This window comes from Scyliorhinus canicula, chromosome 18 (assembly GCF_902713615.1).
Source record: "Scyliorhinus canicula chromosome 18, sScyCan1.1, whole genome shotgun sequence".
Classification (NCBI taxonomy): domain Eukaryota; kingdom Metazoa; phylum Chordata; class Chondrichthyes; order Carcharhiniformes; family Scyliorhinidae; genus Scyliorhinus; species Scyliorhinus canicula.
Window position 1 is genome coordinate 47,396,490 of NC_052163.1, and position 25,769 is coordinate 47,422,258.

A 25,769-nucleotide genomic window follows, 5' to 3' on the forward strand; every position below is an offset into this window, starting at 1 on the left:
TCTACCCTCCATGCTTTAGTAAAGAACAATGCAAGTATCAACAACTCAAACCCAAATGCATTTTGCTCATCTGGTTTGTTTTTTTCCCCACTTGATTTACTCAGTATGTGACTTCCATGTTGTCTGCATTATTGTTATCAGCATGTTTTATTTACATGGTTCTTTGTATGTGGTCACAATCAACCAATCACTCCAATGTTACTGCGCTAACAACTTGGGTCCTTTTAAACTCTAAACTAATGGTTCATCAATCGTTCATACACTCAGTTCCACTAATTATTAATAGAAGCAGAGAGAGCTAGTTCTGAACTAAGCATTCCTGCTGAAGTGCTTCTCTCAGGAAGCCAGATTAGAGCATCCATCACCAAGACAGACATGTGAAATACTCCATGATCTATTAGCCGAGGTCAGCCCCAGGGCAGCAAGACCGTTTTGCCCCAACGGCTAAGCAAGCTTGAGCTAGCAGCCAAGTCGTGAACTCAAAAATGTATTTATGGAAGGAAGGGGAGATTGAATGTCAATCGAGACCCAAATTCAAACTGGAGACCCTTTTGGATCAGGTGGATGACTACAGTTACCAGAGTAATTTATTCTGCTCAGACATTAAGCACCGGACACATTTTTATTGCACTTTGTACCTTATCTAGTTTCAAATGTCAGCACAAGCATAAACCATTGATTGACAACTAGAGTCTGTGTGCATTTGATCCAGGGATAGATATTTCTCTGGAATGATTTTATTACCAATTAAAGGGGCTGACAATAGCTCAGACTGTACATTCACCCAGAAACATTCTGTCTTCATAATTTTCTATGGTAAGAAATACTTGCACTGTACATCAGCTTCATTACAAAGCATCAACTTCAGGTCATCACAATGAACATCTGTACAACATATACAAGTTTATGCTACATTCACGTTCTTTAAGACATTGAAATTCATTAGTATTGATATTTTCATGGCGGCAATCTTGAATAGCAACAATCATTCTCAAGAGAAACCAGTTAAGTTTCGTCCTTTTTAGTTTAGCTGAAAATCTGCACTGTTGCCTAGCAACACTGAGCTCTAATAAAGTGGCATAATGCTTAGTTCCATCAGTACCACATTTCAAATGCAGTGCACTCTGGCTAGTGTTCTGTTCGCTCAATTTTCTTTATCTAGATCCTGGCAACCAATCACGAAAGAAGGGTCTCAATCGGTGGACAATTCACAAGGATTTTCTCCTTTCTCTCTTGCTTCTTTGTAGATCCGTCTGAAGTCCTTATAACGGGGCGCACAGCCTAGTTGCACCTCACCAAAGTGCATGCTGCCTGTGAAGAGGAAGTCCCCTTCTCCTTCCTTGACTCCGCAATGCAGCAGAGTCTTTATTTGTCCCAACCATTTCCCACTCTTCCCAATCGGCTGGAACGTTTTTCTCTTTTGTCTGTAAATCTTGTCAGCAAATATATCTATTGTCGATTCTTCCTGCTGCAGATCATGTGACACCGAACGAATGCTTCCTCTGACCACTAGGGATCAACAAAAAATATATTTTTAATAAAAAGGCTGCATTAATAAAACATTAAGCATAAAAGGGATGAGGAAAAGCCAGTTGGTTCATTGAAACGCAATCCTCCTTCTCCCATTTTAGAATCTAGTAGCATTTTGGACATGCTTATTGTTTTTGTTTCTAGTTTCCTGTCTGAAATATTTCCAAGTGTTCATTGCTCTTTAATAAAGTGCTTCCTAATAGCGGCTTCAAGTGTCTTTTCACAAATTTAAAAATGATATCCTCAGGTCCTATATTTCCAACTTCATTTCAAGTGTTATTCATATCACTTATGCCATTTAATAACTTTACATTTATTCTTGAAGATTGCATTAACCTACTTTAATCAACACTGCAAAACTACAGTTCCTCTAATCAGTTCTCCAAGCTCGATCCCTTTACATTTAGGATCAGTCTTGTTCCCAGTTCCATGCTTTCTCCAAAAAGTCTAAGAGAGTAATCTAATCAAACTAAAATAGAGTCCGTTCTGGGCGGGTACAAGCGCCGGGAAAGACCCACTATCTAACAGCACTCTGCCTTGTTTTCGTGTCCCAGCAGGGAATGCCCCGCCCACCCAGAGGCCATACTTTAGAGTAATTTCTGCTTGTTGGAGCTCCTCAGTGTAGGAAGAGTTTGGGGTGCCATTTTTAAATGACACCCTAATCTATCGACCTCCCCGACGCAGCCCCAGAACCCCTCCAATTCCCCAACTCACCTTCCGCACCCCATCTCATACAGGCAGGACACCCCCGCTCTCAATCCCCAGCGGGACACAATGCAAGCTTGGAATCTTAGTACTGCCAGTCTGGCACCTTGATAGCACCCCGTCAGCCAGTTTGCACCTGGGTAGCACTGTCCGGGTACCCAAGTAGCAGTGCCAAGGTGCCCGCATGGCACCAGCAGATTATGGGGACAAGTGGAAAGAGGAGTTAAGGATTATCAAATCAGATCATTCCTGATCTCATTGAATGGCGGAGCAGACTTGATGGGCTGAATGACCTACTTCTGAAGTCATGATTGGTTTTGGTCAGGGGAAGGGGTTAAATACCCCTCTACGTTGCATTGTCAATGAACACAGCATAACCCTATAAGTTCAAACCAATGAAGGAAACAGTTCAAGTGGTCCAAGTACATTATTAACTTTGGGTTTTTTTAATGTATAAATGAGTTTAATCATTTTCATCCACTGCAGCTACAGAATGACAAACTTACAGAGCTGGCATTGTACAATCACCCAGCCTGAACGTTACGCCTAAGCAGCAGATATTTATACTAAATTACAGAGCACAGCAAGTGTAAAAAAGAGTTATAATGCCTGAATTATAAACTGGTATGAGATCCACAGCCCATGAGCCAAAATCAACCTCAAGCAAGATTTCATCAAACTGTTACACTACATGTTGGACATTAGCTTGCATTTGATTTTGGTCAGAGTCCAAATTCCAAAATTTAAATTGTTGATTTATCTGGCTGTCTGCTCTTAATTAGCAATTTAAACGGTCAGTGAAATGAGCCTACAGATGCATTAAAGTACCCATTAGACTGACCCAAAGACGCTTCTCTGGTTTTCCAAAAACAAAAATCCCCAGCTAATTCCAAGAACTTTCTAATTTTACTCTTGAGCTGGGTTCAAAGGTCATAGGGTGACAAGACAATGCATTCCAAAGCTCCGAAGGCTGTTTGTATCTTGGCACTGTGTTCCTTACAAAGAATTAAAGCAGGACACATGTTTCACTGTGCTATGATGTAGCATAATGTGCACCCGTAGCCAACAGTTTAAACAGAGCAGGTAGAGTCCAAAAATCTTCACTTCTTCCTCTGCAAGATGTTAAAGGAAATATCTCGAGTTCACCCTAGGGAATGTTTGAACACACAATCCACAGCCCCTTTAAACTCTATGGCTTCTTTGTTCAACGTACAAAAGGTACAGACAATTACAAGTCATCAGTCAAAACAAATTGTTATCAACATGCTTGACTGTCGTCTTTTAAACCTGTCAATGACTTTGATGCCTTCCACTCATCCTATTTTCTGCTTGGCACTATTTTGATGTGCAATTTTTGGCATGTTCTGAATTAGTGAATGTCCATTTTGAATGTACAACGGCAAAGAAAGAAGATTGATCACAGTCACCCTTACCCAAATCACTAGTACAGGCAGCGAACAGGACCTCTGTATCATTGCATGGGCGGCAAGAAGCTAGAAAGATAAAAAGAGGAAATATATTTAACCTCAAGCCTTGTAAACTTCCCCTCTGCAATAAGTACAATGATGTATCTGCTAGTAGCAGGCAGCATCTTAATATTTCAAAGGGTTCCATCCAGATTAAAGTTTCTCATTGCATTGTAATTAATAGTTGATCTTGGGTTTTCATGTTATCATATTTTGCCTCAACAATGCATTTGTTCAGAAAACTACAACTACAACTACAACTAGCATTACCACTGACCCATTATCATGTGTTGGAAAACCCCAAAACAACTTGATTAAATGTGTAATATTTCACGAAATTCGAATCACATTACTGAAATAGTGCATAGAAATGTTGTGTTGATTTACCCTAATATGGGTTCTAAATGTCGTCCCAAAGGCACAAGCAATTCTTCAACTGGATGACGAATTGTAAAAGGCACAAAACGAATTTCGAGCAGCTCCGTACAAGAGAAATTCAAAATGATTTACAGAAGTGTTTGTCTTCTGCTAAACCGATAAGCTTTTTAGTTTCCTCTTTTTCTTCTTCTCAGGTAGTCCCTCAGGACCGAAGGTTACTTTCTCCCATTCTGGGGTTGTGACTCCTGAGGTGACTAAAAAATCCAACGCTGGCCACCCCCGAAACATTTTCTCTACCCTCTTGGTAGCTGCTTGTCACGACTAAGCTCAGAGGGGCGAGCCTGTTTTAGGAGTCTTGAGCAAGCTGTGCAGACAATTTGGCCCGCCCAATGTAACCAGTGCCTCGATGCTGGAGATGTACAGGGTTTTGTGGAGGCATTGCTGATGATGTACTTCTCCAGGGATCCAAGGTGTCTGCCCTACATTGTCAGGGCCTCTGACACATACAGATGGTTTAGTTTCCTAAAGGGGTCGCGTCACGATGCTGTCAGATTTTCAATCGTACTGTGGTGCTGCACCCTTTGCAATGTGAATGTTTATTAAAATAAAATTAGTAGCACAGAGGTTAGCACTGTTGCTTCACAGCACCAGGGACCCGGGTTCGATTTTCAGTTTGGATCACTGTGCGGAGTCTGCACGTTCTCCCAGTGTCTGTGTGAATTTCCTCCAGGTGCTCCGGTTTCCTCCCACAAGTGTCAAAAGACATGCTTGTTAGATGAATTGAATATTCCGAATTCTCCCTCTGTGGACCCGAACAGGCGCCATAGTGTGGCGACTAGGGGAGTTTCAAAGTAACTTTATTGTAGTGTTAATATAAGCCGACCTGTGACACTAACAAAGATTATTATTATTCATTAAAATTATTTGTAGCCACAGACATGATTGCTGATACGACAAAATCATTGCCCTACCCGCCTTCCCCATCTCACATGCACAATAAAGCAGCTCATAGCACACATTACGATATCATAGAATCCCTCCAATGCAGAAGGAGGCCATTCAACTCACTGATTCACACCAATCCTCTGAAAAAACACCCAAGCCCAATCCCCCCATTTTATCCCAATAAACCCATATCCAAACCTGCACATCCCTGGACACTAAGGGGCAATTTAGCATGACCAATCTGCCTAACCTGCAGATCTTTGGACCGTGGGAGGAAACCGGAGCACCCAGAGAAATCCCATGCAGACATGGGGAGAAACTGCAAACTCCGCACAGTCACTCAAGACCAGAATTGAACCCAGGTTCCTGGCACTGTGAGGCAGCATTGCCAACCACTGTGCCGTCCCTTGACAAGGACTTCTTAAATTGTACTTAAAAATTGAAAGATTGATTCCTAATCTTCAGAATATGAGAAGGTAATGAAGTTTCAATGAGGGCAGCTATTATTACCAGGATGCCGGATTAATAATTCAAAATATGAGGATTATCTACTCAACAAGACATCAGATTTAATCCGCTACTTTTATCATTTTGAAAGCTTTGCATTGATCAAATAGGCCAGGGAGAAAAATAATTCAAAAAATACAAGAAGTCTGTTTTCGGTCAGAAACGTCAGCTAAGCATTACACACTAATAAATAAGGATGTTGCGGTCTTTAACAATGCAAAGAACACTTATATTTCTTTATTTGTTCTCCTGAAAAGAATTAAAGGTTTTTGTGGTCAGCATTTTGTTCTGTCACTTGACCCAAAAAACCAAACTTTTTTCCATTTCCTCCAGGTCTGCCTTCTTTACGGTCTTGGAATCATATCACTTGAAGGCAACCAAAGGCTTCTTTGCACACAATAGATAAAGAAGCACATTATGGATCTCCAAAGCATTGACATTTACAATTCAGAGCTATTTCGGGTATAATACGGGCATTGTCTGCAGTCCGCACTGGATTCTGCTGGGGATTACTTTACGGATACTGACAGCATCCTGCAGAAACCTGACTCAGGCCCTTACCACTGCTCATGAGCCACTGCATTCACTGCTTGACAGAAGGATGTAATTACATCATTCCACACAAGCCAGCAGTCATGTTGCAGCTGCTTTGAATGACTTGGCCTCTGAACCTGATGTTACTGAACGTACATGATGCTGCTAACAATAGGCAGCACTTGTTGGCCAACATACTTTGTGAATAGGACGTCCCAAGGGGCAGCAACTACTTGTCACCAGAATGGTATAACTGCCAAGACCTTAGCAGGTGAGCACTTTCCCCTGCAAATTCCTCAACAGTAATTAATTAAATAGATAGTAGAGAAGGAACCATCCAGGGAGGATGTGTGCATTTACATTTGAAATAACAATTTTGTTTTTAAACCATGGAATATTTTCATTAACGTGCTAGAATATTCAATAAAGCTGCTCAGTACTTTGAACAGCAAATACAACGCACATCCCCCGCCTTTTTAGTTAGTTCCCCTTTTACCATTGAGCTGCATTAACTGTGGACCCGTCCCAGGTCTGTAGGATTAGAAAAGTTGGTTCTTCCAAAATGCTGCAGACATAGCTTTAAGAACAGTAACACTATGCCAGAAGCTACTAAAAACATAGGCCGGGATGCTCCAAAATCCCGGCCAAAGTGTTGACGCTGGGTTAAACATCGGAGTGTTTCATGCCAGCGTCAATGGGCCTCTTGGCCCAGTGATTCAGTGGGTCACAGGAGGCCAGCATGGCGCCGGAGTGCTGCGCACTGCTCTGGTGCCAATACGCGGCCCTGCACTGCTGGGTCCGGGCATGCGCACAGCGGCCATTTCCGCGCTGGTGCCGTGCAATATGGCGTAGCGACACAGCGGCCCACACGGAAGGAGGCAGGTCCCCTCCAGGTCGCGCGGCACGCCAATCAGTAGCCCCCAATCGTGGGTCTGGCCGTCGTGCAGGGCCCCCCAGGAGCCTGATCCCCCCCCCCTGCCCCGCCACCAGGACAGCCACCGTGGCCGCGGGCCCGAGCTCCCACTGGGTGGTACCAGGTTGGAACCATGCCGGCGGAACACAGTGGGAACTCAGCCGATCGACCGCGGAGAATCGGCAGAGCGGCGTGGCAGGAATTTCCGGCGTCACCGTCGAGTCTCCGACCCGACTCAGAGAATCCCGGCCATAAAGTTTAAAATCTGGTCAGGATAGCACGGTGGCGCAGTGGTTGGCACTGCTGCCTCATGGCATCAAGGACCCAGGTTTGATCCAATCCCCAGGTTGTATTTTAACTGAAATCTAAAAATGAAATATTCCCACAAATCAAAACGGAGTGCTGATTCATCGAGTTCTGATGAAGCATTTGCTCACTGAAATGAAAAATGAAATGAAATGAAAATCGCTTATTGTCACGAGTAGGCTTCAAATGAAGTTACTGTGAAAAGCCCCTAGTCGCCACATTCCGGCACCTGTTCGGGGAGGCTGTTACGGGAATCGAACCGTGCTGCTGGCCTGCTTTGTCTGCTTTCAAAGCCAGCGATTTAGCCCTGTGCTAAACAGCCAGTTTTAATAATTCAGACAAAAGGAGGCATTTTTCTAAGATAAGAATGGTGTTATGTGAGAAAACGTGAAGTCTATGGAATATATTGATGTTTGATGGTTTCCATTTTCTGTTATTATTTCTTCATACTTCTGGTGCTCAAACCCAAACCTCAGAGTCCTTAGATATTTCTCAACAACAGATTATGGAAGAGCAGTCCTTCAAAGAAAACAAGGACGTCAACTTTACAGATTGGTCTTGAATAACTGGCCTTCTTAACCAGTCACAACACCAAACCATGGCAATATAATTCAGATCATGCCTGGTTCAAGTCCTTGGTGAATTTTGTTTGCTGCCCAGCACATGTTTTGGTTACCTCATGGTTATCTTAAAAGGGGGAGTGAGGTACTCCAGCATCACTGGCAGTCAAATCTGGTAGTAACTGGTGATTCTGCAAGTAAATGAAATGTCTAAATATTCCATCTCACATATTACACTTACATGTTCTTATCTCAAGAAAATGCTTCTGTTTGTGTTGGTTGAATCAGCATTACAGAAATAGTAATCTTTATTTTAAAAATTGAAGTATTTTGACCCATCAGTTCTTGAGATTACTTTTTTTTTAAAAGCAATTGTCATTTGCAATTCTGATCTCATTATTCTCACCTCCCTCCAGATCAACTAAGAAAAGAAAACTGATAATGGCACATGTTACACCATGTAGAATGTGCCACACTGTAAAATAGAGGACGGCAGCAGTCAAGCCAGGCTCACCCTCAGTATTGTACACGGAAAGCTCTACCTTGGCAGGTCAATAAGAACACAAATCAAATTGGATTACAGATGCTGAAAATGCAACATTAATGATTGTACCTTACACGACAATTAGTCACTACGGTTCCTTTAAGTAAAATAATTGTCAATAGGTGCTTACTAAATGTTCAATAGCTGCTTACTAAATGTTCGCAAGGAACCTAATGCGCAATGGATTTTTGTTCAAAGTTAGGGGGAGGGGTGAGAGGTGTGATTTGCGGATTTGTCTGTCAACAAATTCGTACATATTTCTGTATTTGTCAAAGTGCTGGCACTCTATTTGTTTCTGTATTCTAATGAGGAACTTTCTGTGATCATATCACTTACCCAAGAGAAAGCAGCATTATCTTTTCGCTGTTAGAACAAGGGCCCCTCAGGGAATGTGTTACTATTTACAGTAGTTGTAGGGGGGTCACAGTGTGTCAATATTTACAGAAGGTCACCCAAACAGAAATGTTTGAATGCCTCTGCCATAATAGGATATTTGTAAAAAGAAAGATCAAACATCAAGATGCTTTTCACTCTGTTTCCTGCTTGTGGAACTTTATTTTAATAACCTTTAAAGTGCAAACTGCAGACTCAACAAGCTTTAGTAACTTGGCAACACATTAATATTGGGTTTGATGAATGTCTCTGATTGAACTTAAGCTACCTTATGTACAAACAGCAGAATGTCTACAACCAGTGTAGCATAGTTGCACACACACTAACATATATGTTAGTGTGTGTGCAACTATGCTACACTGGTGATACATTCAGGTACCTTAGACACACTCATACAGACACTAACACACACATGCAGTACATACACAAGACATCCACAATGAACACACATAAAAAATATGCATGGATTTGGATCTGCACAATAAAAAGACACAGACACACACACACAAAAGGTACAGACATACCTATACATATGCATCAACACACACAATAAAAGCTTTTAAGATCATACCATGGCTGAATTTTCTCCCTATGTTCATGAGTCTAAGAATGTCATTACACTTAAATGTAGTAGAGTACTCAAATCTGCAGCCTTGAACTTGCTGAAAAACTAAAATAAAGGTTTAGTTGATCAAAGTAAAATCTCAACATTCTTCAAGTTATATCTTTCTGTTCTGATTTTCTTCCATCAAGAAAATTGCTGAAAAAAATAGACATTTGCTGTTGAAGCTATTCATCTTATTCATCTTCAGGGAAGATTCGCAAGAATACCAAATCTCAAAGGAAACAAGAAATGGACTCTGATTGGTAGATTCTGGTTTGCAAAAGACAGAAATAACACAACCATATATTGTGCCTTTTTTCAATAAACCAAAGCCGGAGGGACAGCCGTTCCCTGATTCATTTCCCATGGCAATGTCTTGACCAACATCAAACTGCCTGGTTTGAATCTCTACCAGAGTCCACTTGCCATCCAATCAGCACCCTCTTCTCTTGCAATATAAACTGGTGTTCCTTTTGCGATTTGGTATTCTTGCAAATCTCTCCTAATGAGTGCAAGATGAAAAGTTTTGACAACATGTATCCATTTTCAGCAATACTCTTTGTACTATGAAGCAAATAAATGAATTGCAGTCGTCCAATCATTTTTCACCTCCAATTAAAGATATCAACTGTCGTATTGCATTTTCAATATCATACCTTCATTATATTCCTATCCAGGCATTATAACACAAGAACTAGATTTTTTTGTTTGTTTTTTTTTCAAATTTTGAGTACCCAATTAATTTTTTCCAATCAAGGGGCAATTTAGCATGCCCAATCCACCTACTCTGCACATCTTTGGGTTGTGGGGGTGAAACCCACGCAAACACGGGGAGAATGTGCAAACTCCACACGGGCAGTGACCCAGAGCTGGGATCGAACCTGGGACCTCAGCGCCGTGCGGCAGCCTACAAAAACTAGTTTTTAAACGAATGAAAAGAAAAAAGGGTACATGTTGTACAGAGCAAAAACCAGGGTTTTGAGTCTAGACCTTGGCAAGTCTAACTAGAAAGCCTGCTGGTCATGTAGATGGAGTTGAATTAGGCTTAGAAATGGTGAATCTAATTAGATAATGCAAATATTTAAAAGTGTCAATCATTCAAACATAAACCCATAAATTGTCAAGATTAAATATGGCTGAGCACCAACTGATGGTGTTATGTATGATGTAACATCAACGCAAACCAAATAGTACCATACGAGACCGAGTTTCAACTTCACAATGCATAGGAAGCCATCATGAAGATTACAAAGAATGTTTCATATAATTCTGCCCAGTAGTATTAATCCTATATGACAAAACAATAAATAGTCCAGACAAAATCTCAGTTTATGAGAAATGATTAGCTTAATAAAGTGCAGTTACTATGGAAGTGGTCACCTGTTTGATTACATTATTCAGAATAAGTTTGTGGTTAAGTGCTGCTGTACGAGATTGAGAAATCATAACATGCTTGCAATCACTGAATGTTGACAATACTGACTGTGTTATGTTCCAGGAAGAAGTATTTGGATAAGTAAATACTTATGTTAATCCTGAATGTGAAATGACTCCCATCCCCAGGTTAGTTGACTTCACAGGGTTTATAAAATACCTCAGATGGTATCAGGATCTCTTAACAGCTACTCAATTATGGTCTGTGCTGTGTTAACTGATTTCAGCCAGAACAACATTGGAGCACTAGCGGGTATCCTCATGCCCCCGTGATGAGGGAGCAGGTTGGAGGGCTCAAGAGTGGGAATGGAGGTTCCCTCTCCTTGTCAGCATCAAGTGTTCCCTACTGGAAAATGACATACGTGGACATCTTGTGAGACCAGGATCAGGTTCAGGCTGACAACCTCCGCTATTAAATAGCCGAAAAACACCCACTTTGCAGGCACACTCACAATAGATGTCCACTTGGACAAAATAATGCAGGATTGTCAATGCTCTCACAATTAGCCCTGCCCAGTCTCACCCATTAACTTCAGCAGAGGAGGGAAGGAACGAAACAAAAAAGGGGGGGATTTCAAAAATGGGTTAAATCAATATCCAAATAGCTTGTCTAAAAAATATTTCCTGTATCTGTGTCAGCCGCAGCTCAGGTGGCAGCACTCTCGCCTCTGAGCCACAAGGTTCTGGGATCAAGTCCCACCCCAGAACTGGAGCACAAAGATCAAGGGTGGCATTCCAGTGCAGTACTGAAGCCGTGTCACACTGTCAGAGTTGCTGTCTTTCAGGTGGAGACGTTAGACAAAGGCCTGATCAGGTAAATGTAAAAGATCCCATTGTGCCACTTCAAAGGCGAACAGGGGAGTTATCCCCAGTGCTGGGTCAATAATTAATCACTCAATCAACTTCACAAAGAACAGATTATGTGGTCAGTAGCATATTGCTGTTTGTGTGAGTTTGATATACGCATATTGACCTGCTGTGTGTCCTACATTACAACAGTGACTACACCTCCAAAAAGTACTTCTCTACCAGGAAAGCACTTTGAGACATCCGGTGATCATAAAAAGCACTTACTAAATGAAAGTCTTCCTTTTCTTTTACCTCAATTTAAGGCATTCCTTGTACTTGAATAAAAACTTCCCTTTTTCCTAATCTATTGCCCGCCTTCTTCTCCAACTCTGTGGATTATTTAGCATCTAAAAGGCCATGCTGCTGGTTCAAATTGCTATTAAGGAAGCACTATCTTGATATTCCTCATCTGTAACAAAATGTGAAAAACTGAGAACAGAATGCATTTTGTGGTTCTAGTTGAATCTAGAGAGTGTAAAAACAAACCTTCACCTTGTTTTATAGCTCCCACTAAGTTAATTAGAAGTAGCTCAGTTTGATCCAGGCAACAAAATATGTTTGCACAAATCCAGCTCTGCATGACCAGACGATGACAGGATTCTTTGATATTACCCCCATAAATTGGTCAAAAAAAAGTGAAGCCACCGGCACAAACTTGTAAAGTTGTCCTTGGTGGATCCACAGGCAATCGGAACCAAACACATCATTGGATAGTGGTGTCCAATCAGGGCATCACAAACCTGTCCAAGTAACGGATGCAATTTAACGAAAATTTTCTAAGTGTAATTTTGGGCATGATTGGCGGGGTGTTTCTTGATGGCCACGTTGGCGAGATCGTGGCTCGTAGATAATGGCACTTAGTGCCGCAAATAAGCCCCCACGTGCTTCTGGCCATTATTAGCTGCCTCGCCATCTGATTTGCCATCAGCATCCCGCCACCAAGGGGCAGCTACTTTTCAATGCTCCCTCACCAGTCATTCCAGTCAACACACAAGCATGGCAGCACACAGATCTGCTCCTCTCTTTGGGGTGCAGACCTGGCCAGGCTTCTCGACACTGAACATGCGAAACAGGACACCCTGTTCCTCAGAGGGGGGTCGGAGGATGAGCAGCAGGGTCACTACTACTGCCTGGGAGGCAGTAGCAGCAGCTGTCAGTGCGGGCAGCATAACCAGGAGGACCAGCATCTAATATCAGAAGACCAACGACATCCACCAAGCTGCATGGGTAAGTTACAACCTCTCTCCTGGCATCAGTTCCACCTGACACCTCTCAAATTCCAATTCCACCCCCACCACAACTCATTGTCTGACACCTTATACCCTCCCCACATCCGATCTTCGTATTTGTTCCTCAGCAGCCCCCGGCACTCACCAGCACAACCCCTTCCAGTTGCGGTGTCCACACATACCACCTGCCATAGACCCGCCTGACGCATCAAGCGCGCAGCTCACACTGCCCTCTCTTTGTCACCGCAGGAGAAGATATCCCAGCCCATAATAAACGGGAAACAGCCACGGTGAGGTGGCAAAATAGCAGAGATCAAAGTTGTCAGCCCTTCTGAGGAATGGGCCCTGGGGATCACAAGGTTGCCCGATGAGAGAGCAGTGACGGACAGAGAGGTTGGCCTGCACTTCAAAGGTGATATGTTACCCCTTCACCCAGATGACCGGTCTCAAATGAGTTGTTTGTGTCATACAAAATGGTCCTTCCCTCTCACTGACCACATGACCATTCTCTCGCAGGATCTCCATCTGAAGGGGCCGGACCACCAAGAGTTGCTCCCCGCACCACCCACGAGACCGCCTCAGAGGCGAGCTCCAAGGAGACCACAATCGAGATGTCACAGCTATCACCCCCACCTCTTCCACCAGCACAGAGACACACAGCTCGGTGGACGAAATTAGAGGACAGGCTTCTGGGACACGAGCTGGTGTGCACCACAGTTGCTGATGCACATCAGGAAGTGGAAGGAACATCCAATGGAGTCAGCAGTCGGAGGTCTGCTGGATCCCAAGATTCTGCTGTGTCCCAGTCGGAGGCCGAGCCTCTGGACAAGGTTATTCCAAAGCTGACAGATGTGACAGGCCAGAGCCGTGAAATTCAGGAGGGAGTCTCAGCTACATTCCGGCGAGTTCATAGCTGATTAGAGGAGTCCCAAAGGCTTTGGGTGCAGTAGATGATGCCAACAATGCATGGCACCAAGGCCAACACTGCTAGGGTGGTGACCGCAGTGGTAACCTGGGGCACGAGGTCAGCATTTTGAGTGGTGGTTTCCAAGGCATGGCTCAGTCTGTGACAACCATGACGGAGGGCCACGACATCATGTGCCAATCACTGGCGAATATGTCCCATACGCAGGTGGTCTTTGCTCAGGCATTGCCGATATCCCAGTCACTGAGGGACCTGTGCCAGACACAGATGGACATTGCCGGGGCACTGTAGACTGTGGCCCAGTCACTGAGAAGCATCACTGAGGGCATCAACATCATGGTGCAGACAACAGGGAGGCGCCAGGACTGGCAGAGCCAGATGACACAGAGGCCTCTGGAGCATCCTGCAACTTCTCTCCATCCCATTGAGACTCCCCAGAGGCCGACAGCACCAGCAGGCAGGAGGAAGCGATTGATGCCAGCCCAGAGCTTGCCACCAAAGAGATGGTGATTCCCCCCCCCGCCCCTCCTAATACCGACACATCAAAGGCAGTGCGCAAACAGGGTGGCATGGTGACCCGTGACACCGTTGAGTCATCTGAGGTCCTCCAGCTCCAGGCCTCCAGAGGACATCCACGAAGGGCAAAGTCCACAGGGTGCAAAAAGCAGCAGGCTGCCTCCACCTCCGATGTACATCCTGGGGGAACACCGAGACGTAGCATTAGACCACGAAAGAGCAAGAGAGAGGATCACTGAGTCGACACTGCGGGGGGGGTTCACCATCTGTAGCTAGGGAAATAGAAATGTCCAATGATCGCTATTAAAACATGTTATACCTGATACTTGTGAAGCCTCTGTCACCTTAACCTTTACAGCAGGCCTATCTGCACCCCCACCCCCTGTTACCCGCCGCTGCCCCACCCCCTATCCCCCGGGCGCAGTGGTCCACGAGCAAACATCTCCGATCCAGATCTCGTTCGGAGGATGGGTGTGAGCATGCTGTCAGCAGAAAGACAGGAGTCAGAATTTGACAGAGGCTGAGGAACACCAGAGTTTACCTCACAGCGAGTTATCATTGCTCTCCTACCTTGTAAATTGGCCCGCTGACAGTGCCAACACAGGCCCATCACCCTGGGGTGATGGAACAGGGTAGTCGGGGAGGGGGTGGTAGTGGTGGGAAAGAGGAGGTGAACTGATGAACAAAGGCGGCACGCACCCGTCATCTTAAATGTTCAGACCAATGTCTTGCCACACATTAAAAGTCAAAAGACTTGCATTTATACAAGTTCTGCCTTGACCAAAGCGAAGCCCAAAGCACTTAAAAGTACATTTTGCGGGCAGCACAGTGGCACAGTGTGATGAACGGTATTAATAACTGCCTTAAACGGTACCTGACCTTTAATACCTTGCCCCTTTAAGAGGCTTGGAACCCTGGGGAACTCCGCCTCTGGCTACACCACCAGGAAACGGTATATAGGATAAGGCTCCATGTGGTGAGCACACTTCTCTCGGATGCTGTTCAGTTCTCTGCAGATTAAAGCCTTTTGATTACCAACCTCGCTCTCGCGTCGTAATTGAGGGTGCCTCACACAGTGGTTAGCATTGCTGTCTATGGCGCTGAGGACCCGGGTTCGAATCACGACCCTGGGTCACTGTCCGTGTGGAGTTTGCACATTCTCCCAGTGTCTGCGTGGGTTTCACCCCCACAATCCAAAGATGTGCAGGGTAGGTCGATTGGCCACTCTAAAATTGCCCAATAATTGGAAAAAAAATAAATTGGGTACTCGGAATTTTTTTTAAAAAGCACATTTTGAAATGTAGTCACTTTGTAATATAGGAATCTTGGCAATGGATTTGCGCACAGCAGGCTTCGAGAAACAGCAATGTGATAATGACCAGATAATCTATTTTTGTGATGTTGATTCAGGGATAAATATTGGCTAGGACACTGGGGAGAGCCTTTTTTTTGCTTCTTCTTCGAAATACTGCAATGGGATGTTTTACATAAAGCTGAGAGGGAAGCCAGTGCCTCGGTTTACCATCTTATTATACGTCAGACAGTGGGAGGATGTTCTATTGAATGAGAATACATGAAAACCTTAAACTTACTGAAATTCTTTCTTGCTCAAACAGAGGCTGCTAGGCAGCAAATCAAGCTTCAAGTAATGCTCTGGATTTATTGCATTTAATTTGCTCTCAAGATGAAAAATCAGATAAATTATAATTGAAGAGCAGCCTAGCATAAAAGTTATTTTTCGGATTGCAGTCCCCTTTGTTGCACTGTATGGTTAATAACTGATCTTCTGATTACATCTTAAATTTGCAGTTGAGAAAAAAAAACAATCGACAACTAAATCCTTTCATTTGACCAGAAGAAACTCCACCAACCTGTTTAATTTGTAAGAACATGTTTTAACATTAATAATAAATGCTTCGGAAAGAGCAATTAGCTCACAAAGCATATTCTACAAATGCACAAATTTGTCTGCGTTTGGCTATTTCAAGCTGATTTCGTCAGAATGGCCACTGGAAACAAAAATGATCCTATGCCACTAGCAATGATCAGGTATTTCCAACCACCCAGATATTGCATTACTACTCCAGTGTTGCCAAGGACCTACTTACTTTAATATTTACACGCATTCTGTGTCAATGGATATTCAGCACCTGCAAGGTCAAAATAAACCTCGGGCATTCTCAAACAACCCAAGTTTAAAGATGTTATCAGAGCCTCCAAAAGTTAGAATGCTGATTGCTATTAAGATATCAACATCCATCTACAGAGGTTTATGGTTCAGCAAATGGGAGATGTGAATAACTAACTGAGAAATGTTCTAGGAATAATTTAGTGCATCCATGTGTGGTGACTTGCAACTATATAGGAAGCCCAGAATGTCATTGAATAGCGTTCATAGAACCGCATGCTTTTTACAGCACAGTGAGTGGTTATTCAGCCCATCATTTCTGTGCCAGCCCTCGAGCGAGCCACTGACTCCCAATTTTGAGTCCTTTCCTTACAGTCTTTTCTAAGTTTTTCTTTTTCAAAAATGGATGTATTTCCAGTTGAATGTGACTATGGATTCTGCTTCCACTTGTGTTTCTGGTGTGACATTTTACATGCTGACAAATCTCCACAATTAGCTAAAAAGAACCTGCATCATATTGGAAACTTAAACTTGATCTTTAATGCTTTGTTAAGTGAGCCGAGATTCCCTGAAATTACGGCTAAGTGTTGACGCCAGCATAAGCCCAGTGGTTCCGTGGAGGCACCCGATCGTGGGCCTGGCCGCCGTGGAGGCCCAACTGGAGTCTGATCCTCTCACGCGCCCCCCCCCCCCACCAGGATGGCCACCGTGGCGGCGGGCCCGAGCTCCCGCCGGGTGGAACCATACTGGAACCATGCCGGCAGGAACTCGGCCGGTCGACCACAGAGAATCGCCGCGGGGGCCTCTTTCAAAGACCTCCCACTGGCGCAACGTCAATCGCGCGCAGGCAACTGGTGCGGGCTCAGAGAATCCCGGCCAAGGGGTCTCAGGGTGGTACGGTGGCCCAGTGGTTAGCACTGCTGCCTGACCTAAGTTCAATCCAAGCCCTGGGTCACTATCCGTGTGGATTTTGCTCATTTGCCCCGTGTTTCCATGGGTCTCACCCCCACAACTCAAAGAGGGGTAGGTGAATTGGCCACGCTAAATTACCCCTTAATTGGAAATAAAAAAGAATTGGGTACTTTAAATTTATTAAAATGAGAAAAGGAGTCTCAGTTTTGCAGCTTATCCCAATAACTTATCCGAATGTGCAAGGAGAAAACAAAGTCTAAGGAATACTGCCGAACCTGGAGCCAGTAGGTTCAAACTAAATTTAAAAATCAGATTTCTTTTAGGGATATCTTAAAATCACTTTTATTAAAATTGGAATTCTAATAATGTTGATAATGATAATTGCTTATTGTCACAAGTAGACTTCAAATGAAGTTACTGTGAAAAGCCCCTAGTCGCCACATTCCGCCGCCTGTTCGGGGAGACTGGTACGGGAATTGAACCGTGCTGCTGGCCTGCCTTCGTCTGCTTTCAAAGCCAGCGATTTAGCCCTGTGCTAAACCAGCCTCTCTGTTATAATAGAATTAGGGTTAAAAGTTATTCAACAGAGGATATGGCCACAAAATGATTAAACTCTCACCTCGTAGAGACCAGTCACTGTGCCCAATTTCATGCCAGTCGCCCTCTTTGTTTTAATAACTGCAAACGCACATATTACCCAATAAAAGTCACTAATTTACAAACCACCAAAATGAATGAGACAAAAGAACCTATTATTCAAAGGCAGCAATCAAAAATGGAATGGTGTTCAAAACATCTGTGTGACTGTATTTTAAGATTGTTTGGTGTGCTGAAAGATTTGGGATATCAGAGTGCTCGTTCAGCTGGGAGTTCTCATTACCAAACTCATCCTTATGCTAAATTATATCCTTGCTCCCAGAGGAACCTGCTGAAGCTTCTTTAACTTTCCTTTTGATGGACATACTTTCAAAAAAGCAATAGAGCATTGGTGCTTTTTGAAGGCACTTCATTTCTGTTTTTTGATTAAATTCTGGTCGCATATTACTTCTTCTCCACTTGCTACAAAGGATTCCCGCCAGCAGCAAAACTGCCATCTGACACAACCCTGTGTGAAGTGAACAAAGCAAGTACTTGCTGAATGCCCTGAAACCTCTCTAGGGAGAGCAGAATGAGACTTGGAAGGTATCTACAAAGCTGACTGATAGGTATAGATATAACAATAGCAGCTGGCAGAAATTGAAGGGAGAGTTAAAGGGTAAAAAAAAAATAGAAAAAGAAAGAAGCATACATTTATATTGCACTTTTCCATGTCCTCATGACTTCCCAACATGTTTCACAGTCAGTACGTGCTTTTGAAGATTACTCAACTTTACTAGGGTTAAGAGGCAGTCCACCCCACGCATGGCAAGTTCCCACAAAAGGCAATGAGATAAATGACCAGATAATCCTTTTAGGTGATGTTGGTTGGGGGATAAATACTGGTCGGGATATGAGAAGAACGTCACTACTCCTGGCTGCATAGTGCATCTGTTAAGATCAATTTGGTTTCTGCATTTATATGGGGACTGTCCTTTCCGACCTGCAATGTGATTAATGTCTACATATGCCACCCCAAGCACCAAAGATGAGGCATGGGTGGACATCTTGGCTAGAATGGTCGAGTCACAAGCGACATTATTATTGCGCAAGCACAAATCTTGCGTGCACAAAAATATCTGTTGTCAAATCCACCCCACAGATGGACCTGATATATATTTTTTGCAATTGGCTTCTGGAATAGAAATGTGGCTTTGAGATTGAGATGACAAGACAAATAGGTAGCCCAATGTGTCGAAGCACCACAAGATTAACTACTTTCTCCCAGTAAGGGCATGGAATTAAAAAATAAGTGATTTTATAGCACGGACTTAAGACTTTGTGATAAATATTTTGCTTTAGGCCCTTTTGAGCATATTTCCATAGAACCATAGAATCTCTACAGTGCAGAAAGAGGCCATTTGGCCCATCGAGTCTGCACCGACCCTCTAAAAGTGCACCCTACTTAGGTCCAGTACCCCACCCAATCCCCGTAACCACATCCTTGGACACTAACGGGCAATTTAGAATGACCATTTACCTAACCTGCACATCAGCACGGTAGCACAATGGTTAGCATTGTTGCTTCACAGTTCCAGGGTCCCAGGTTCCGATTCCCGGCTTGGGTCACTGTCTGTGTGGAGTCTGCATGTTCTCCCTGTGTCTGCGTGGCTTTCCCCTGGGTGCTCCAGTTTCCTCCCATAAGCTCCAAAAAGACGTGCTGTTAGGTAATTTAGACATTCTGAATTCTCCCTCTATCTACCAAGCAGACGCTGCAATGTGGCTACGAGGGGATTTTCACAGTAACTTCATTGCCGTGACAATAAGCCTACTTAGAACATAGAACATAGAACAGTACAGCACAGAACAGGCCCTTCGGCCCTCGATGTTGTGCCGTGCAATGATCACCCTACTCAAACCCACGTATCCACCCTATACCCGTAACCCAACAATCCCCCCATTAACCTTACACTACGGGCAATTTAGCATGGCCAATCCACCTAACCCGCACATCTTTGGACTGTGGGAGGAAACCAGAGCACCCGGAGGAAACCCACGCACACACGGGGAGGACGTGCAGACTCCACACAGACAGTGACCCAGCCGGGAATCGAACCTGGGACCCTGGAGCTGTGAAGCATTTATACTTGTAACAATAAAGATTATTATCTTTGAACTGTGGGAGGAAACTGATGCACCTGGAGTAAACCCACACAGACACAGGGAGAAAGTGCAAATTCCACACAGTCATCCAAGGCCGGAATTGAACCCGGGTCCCTGGTGCTGTGAGGCAGCAGTGCTAACCACTGTGCCACCATGCCGCCCATATGCATTCACATTTAGCTCAACAAAAAGGGGGTCATTACCCAAAAGTTACTCTGCAGATCTGCTCTTCATCCAATTTAAGATTACTTTTATATCATGAAAGCACCAATGATCTGTGCATAAACTCTGCAAAACTTTGCTGGACTATATACAATAGCTCACTCATTATTACAGTGCTGCAGACAAGGATGATTCAGCAATATGGCCTGGGTGGTATGCAATTTTATTTTTGCTTGTTTATTCTAGAAATGAGAAGCACCCTGCTGCACATATTTTAGAGCAGGATTGGAAACTATAAGGAATGTAGTTGATGCATTATGAAAGGCAGATGTCTACATTTTGAGTATTAAAAGGTTGGATCTTAAAAGGGCTGGCTATGGTCTGAGAGCAGGCTCCCCACTTTAAATCTGGTTATACTGGAGGTAAACAGATGTTGAGAGCTGCATTAGGGGGAATAAAAACAATCATTCCAATATAAAACCACTTCAAGCTGTTTGGCAATCTTACAAAATTGTTTTCATTTCCTGACTTGGCTCAAAATAGAGCCCTCTCCCTACCTCTGACTTGTACTGCACCTCAATGCACACTAAACACGTACCACTCCATACTGGAATGAATTGGTAATGCATGACTCAATAGAAAAGCACAACCTGCCCTCTCTGTCTCTCTATTCTGACACCATAAAGAATGCGCGCAAAGCTTGCCATTGCTGCATGCAAATGAAAAGTACGAGTTCCTGGCATGGAGAACAGTAAATGGGGAAAACACAAGTTTCCACTGATACGCTACCAAGATATTTGATGCCGATTTCACCAAGGTCTCAGTCACATCCTCAGACTAGTTGGGCAATGAGTCCTTTTAAAAATTAAAAATAAAAATTGACCGAATTTTGACTTAGATTGAAGTTTATGAAGAAAGGCTTAAATCTTGCTTAAATGTTCTAAACACAACAGGATAGACCAGTAATGGCTTAACAAAGTTTTGCTTCATTGCACCGTTTTGATGTGAAAGCGCCATCTATTGGTGACTAAAACTCCACAACTGTATTCAGCATCATTACAGACAAGCACTGCATCACGTTCCGGAGGGTTTGATACAGCTCAAGGAGTTAAGTTTCGATTGCATTTAATATAACTAAAGTTAAACAGTGAATCCATTTTAAACCCACTTGATAATATTGTAATGGGCATACCATTTGCTGTTTATTTATGGATGTACTGTATTTATAAATACGTGTTGCAGTTAAACTTTTATGTATACTGCCTTTCCATCTGGCACTCTTTAATTAAAATAAACCAGACTCATTCAGTGTTATATTCTAATTCCTGCTCGAGTCGCACTATTATTTCATGTTTATAAATGAATATTAATACTGTGCTGCGACCGCTGGGTCAGGCGATTGAGTCCCAGCCATTTTGTCCCTCCTTGACTGCATGGCTTACAAGAGTGTAGTGCACCCCTGTAGCACATTAAAACTGGGGGCAACAGTGAGAAACGGTATGACTCATAGGAGTCATCTCCAGCAACCAATCTCAGAACACTATTGATGGCCGCCTTACATGACCCCACAGCCCAGTCCATCTAAATACCCAGCTGAATGCGACAGCAAGGGCTTAAAACATAAGAGGAAAATCCTTTGAAAAGTTTGAATTATTGAAGCGAAGAGGGACTTGAAGGTCTGGAAATTAAAACAGGTGGCCATCCAACCATCGCATGTCTGTTTCCATTTCTGTATCAAGTATAACTGGACATTTCACAAGTTATTTTCACCCCATATGGTGTGTGTATGCACGCACTACAGTAACTACTTTGGAGGACAGTTTTGTCAGCCCTCACCAAACCATTCCCCCCCCAAACAACCCCCCCCCCCCCCCCAACCACCCCCCCCCCCCCCCCCCCCCCCCAAAGTAGGAACTGTGATTTCAAGTCAAAAATGTTTCTGCTGTTGATTATTGACTGGTCTTTGGTGACCAATAAGTAATTTGCAACAGGGCAGAGAATAGAATGACGTTGAAACTGTGACAGTAGCCCCCTAGATATATTGCTTACCTGGTGCGTTGTGTAAATTTGCAACAGTCCTGTCTTTAAATAATTCATACTGGAAGCCGGTGATTTTTCTGCTTATGTCCATCTGAGGGGTTGCCTGGACAAAGAGTGCCCCCTGGTCCATGCCAAAGCAATACAGTTTGTTTGCGATATGGTCCTCTTCACTCACAAGAAGTTTCAGATCACCAACTTTTTCCAAATAAATATTAGCTCCCTTGGAGTCTTTGAAAGGCTTTATGCAGACAGTCAAGTCTTTGTAGGAGGATGTTGCTATATTGGTTCTTAAGTTAACCCTTAAGGCGCCAGTAGGATACAACCATTCCAGTGAACCTTCGGAACAGCGCAAATAGACCTGTTCAACATCTCTCGAGTGGTCATTGTGCGTTAATCCACTAGAAGGAAAAAAGGGAAGAGCAATTCAAATCTTTGCATGTTGTAAATAAGTCCAACTGTATCCGGGGAGGGAGGGTTAAGAGATTGAATAGATGAAGGAATCTGGTGATTGTGTTAAGCATTACATAAATGCAAGCCCTTCATTCTTTCTTCTACTTCTTTCAGTCTGACTTCCTCTAGCCCTCAACATTCACTTCAAATACTTAAGATAAAAGTGAAAATTGCGAACAAACAGGAATAAATCTGTGCCTCAATCAAATAATTTTGTCTCAAATGCTGCGTTGTTTTGAATTTAACCAGTTGCTGAGTTTTGAGTAGAAATTTTGTCTGCTAACATGAACCTCCAAATACAAAAAACTATATTTTAAAAATGTATTTCTATTTAACACACATAATAACCTTACCCACTTCAAAGTTTGCATCTGATAGCAAAGTCACTTTGTGTGGGTTTGTAATCCAAAGAATAATCTGCGGTATTTCCAAGATGCTCCTATTGCTGTGGATCTTTAGCTCTTCTGAAATATCACTGCACATTTGTTCACAATGTTCAGGTCAGCTTACATTGTTTGCACGATCAGAATAAGTGAACTTTAAAGCAAAAACAGACCAAGCAGGAACAGCTTATCTTTCCATTGAAATTCACTGGGCGATGCAGTTATATTGCAGTAAGCCATATTTAATTTAAGTGGTCACTATTTTGAGTCAACTTATCTTCCACTTGTAAACGTACTGACAGATAACAGTTCACTTTTCATTAGCTTTGGCAAACTTTTCTTGGGTAAAGTAAACTTTCTTTGTCTGGAGGACGTCTCAGACCTCCCAGGGTATTATAACCACATGTCAAACAGTAACTACAAGTATGCACAAAGGTTTTTTTTTAAAAAGGTGGGCAAACAAAGAGCTTTGGTATTTGACTAATCAATATGAAAATAATTAGTTGAACCTCGTTTTTGAATTGGTTGGATGAGAAAGCAAATCGCAACCTCATATGTTGGTAAGGATTCTACTCTACATATTATGGGAAGCTATCTGGGTTCCATTAGATTAGAGAGCACAGTCAAGTGGTTCTTGTAAAGAGGAACTCCTGGCACACAGTTTAGTTCGATGCCACATTTTGAGTAACATGTCAAAAATATACAAACAGGGGCAACGCGGTGGCGCAGTGGGTTATCCCTGCTGCCTCACAGCGCAGAGATTCCAGGTTTGATCCCGGCTCTGGGTCACAGTCGGTGTGGAGTTTGCACATTCTCCCCGTGTTTGCGTGGGTTTCGGCCCCAACAACCCAAGGATGTGCAGGGTAGGTGTATTGGCCACGCTAAATTGCCCCTTAATTGGAAAAAATTAATTGGGTACTCTAAATATATTTTTAAAAATATACAAACAAAGGTTATGTGAATTGGTCAAATGGGACTTAATACTTATCCTTAAAGCAGCTTCATTTTATTCTCCTCTCCCCACTGCCCCCTCCCCCCCCCCCCCCCCCTCCTTTCTGGGGCACAGTGCTACATCCCTGTACCTTGCCCAAGTGGCACTCCTTATATGTGAGTCTGTATTAAGCTAACACCCCTCTCTTTCCTGCCACACAAGCTCATGCACTCCTTACTACCCACTGGCACTATGTAGCCTGCAGGTCTCCCTCCCAACTGATCACCAGTCCAGGCAACAGCACTTAAAACACAGACAGCTATTCTCCAAACCTACAAAAGATCGTTGGCCTTGTTTTTGTTTTTTGGGCCAGCACTGTTTCAAAATCCCAATTGCTCAATGGGGCATCTTAACCCCAGTGAATCATGTGGGTGAATCACTCACTGGGAGTACAGAAGGAGGGAGGTGGCAGCAACAGGTGATTAATATTTCAATGAGTTTTTTTTTACAATAAAAAAAGAGACGAGAATGTTTGAACACTGAAGGTATTGTTTTAAACAAACATGAAAACAACTATCGGTACATAATCATGTCACCTTGCGACACCTCTGTATCAAAGTGGTTCGATTTAAAAGGTTTTCCTGAGTAAACATGTGTGATGTTTCGCAGGTGTCTCTCTCGGTTTAAAACTTTCACAGAGAATCTGAACTGCTCGTTACTTTGGGATTAAATTACAGGGCAGAAGCGGCTCATTAAACTCGCGGGTCTAAAGTCTTTTCATTAATACAAAGCACCAACTGGAAACACTAAAATATCCCACAATAATGAAGGTGGCTTTTTTTTTAAATAAAGATTTTGAGTAATTTTTGAAAGAAAATGAGGTACACACGTTTTTTTCCTAAGCATTAGAAAAGCATTATAAAACAAGTCACGTTTCTCAATTACAGAAAGAAAACATTTAACAGGGGGACATGTAAAACACAACATATATGCATATATGTATTTATATATATATTTAAAAGTGGCACAAGTTCAGCTCTGCAACGGGGCTGCACAGCTAAGTGCTGTTGGCCACATCCAACATCAATGGTCTGAGGTGAGTCAAATATGTTCCCCATTCGAATCCGCAAGAGGACAGTCAGTGCTATACTGCGGGGTGCGGGCGAACCACATTAAGATGTGTTTCCTCTCCCCGGTTAGTAGTATCATTCCGACACAGGTCCTCTCTCAGCCTGCTCTGTGCTCTCTGTCAGGGTTACATGTTATACTGCTCACCTTCCTTTCCAGTTGCACTGGTTACTGGAATACTGCGATGTCACCGCTTTACACACCAGCAGCACTACGAGCACCGACTCCAAGATTGTACTTAACATTTTCCTTTATTCTCCCCGGGCTCCCCTCCCGCCGCCGCCGCCGCCCCCCCTCCAGTTCCCCTCCGATCGTCCAACAAACAAAATAAAATCCTGCAAATCTCGATTGTTTCTCTCTACATTATTGTTCGCCTTTGAGCGGGGTTTGAAGCGCCTGCTGTTGATCAGAGCCGCCGCACACGTCCAAACGCCGCGTTCCTCCTCTCTCAAGCTCAAGGCATGACAGACAGAGCATCACATTCCCCCAGTGCAGCACTTTCTGTTGTAGTAAGACTTTCAGCTCCACGTCACACGGTTACATTACAGCTGATACTCA

At 43.4% G+C, this 25,769-nt stretch overlaps 1 protein-coding gene across 1 annotated transcript; it reads right to left on the reverse strand.

Annotated features, from left to right (window-relative positions):
* Nucleotides 1–696: 696 nt before the first annotated feature.
* On the reverse strand, nt 697–25,769 carry metrnla (meteorin like, glial cell differentiation regulator a). The gene is made up of 4 exons (XM_038777246.1): nt 25,359–25,769; nt 22,329–22,717; nt 3,669–3,728; nt 697–1,509 (listed from the first exon to the last, which is right to left on the reverse strand). The coding sequence occupies exons 1-4, from the start codon at nt 25,454–25,456 to the stop codon at nt 1,193–1,195; spliced, it is 864 nt and encodes a 287-aa protein (XP_038633174.1). The 5' UTR covers nt 25,457–25,769; the 3' UTR covers nt 697–1,192.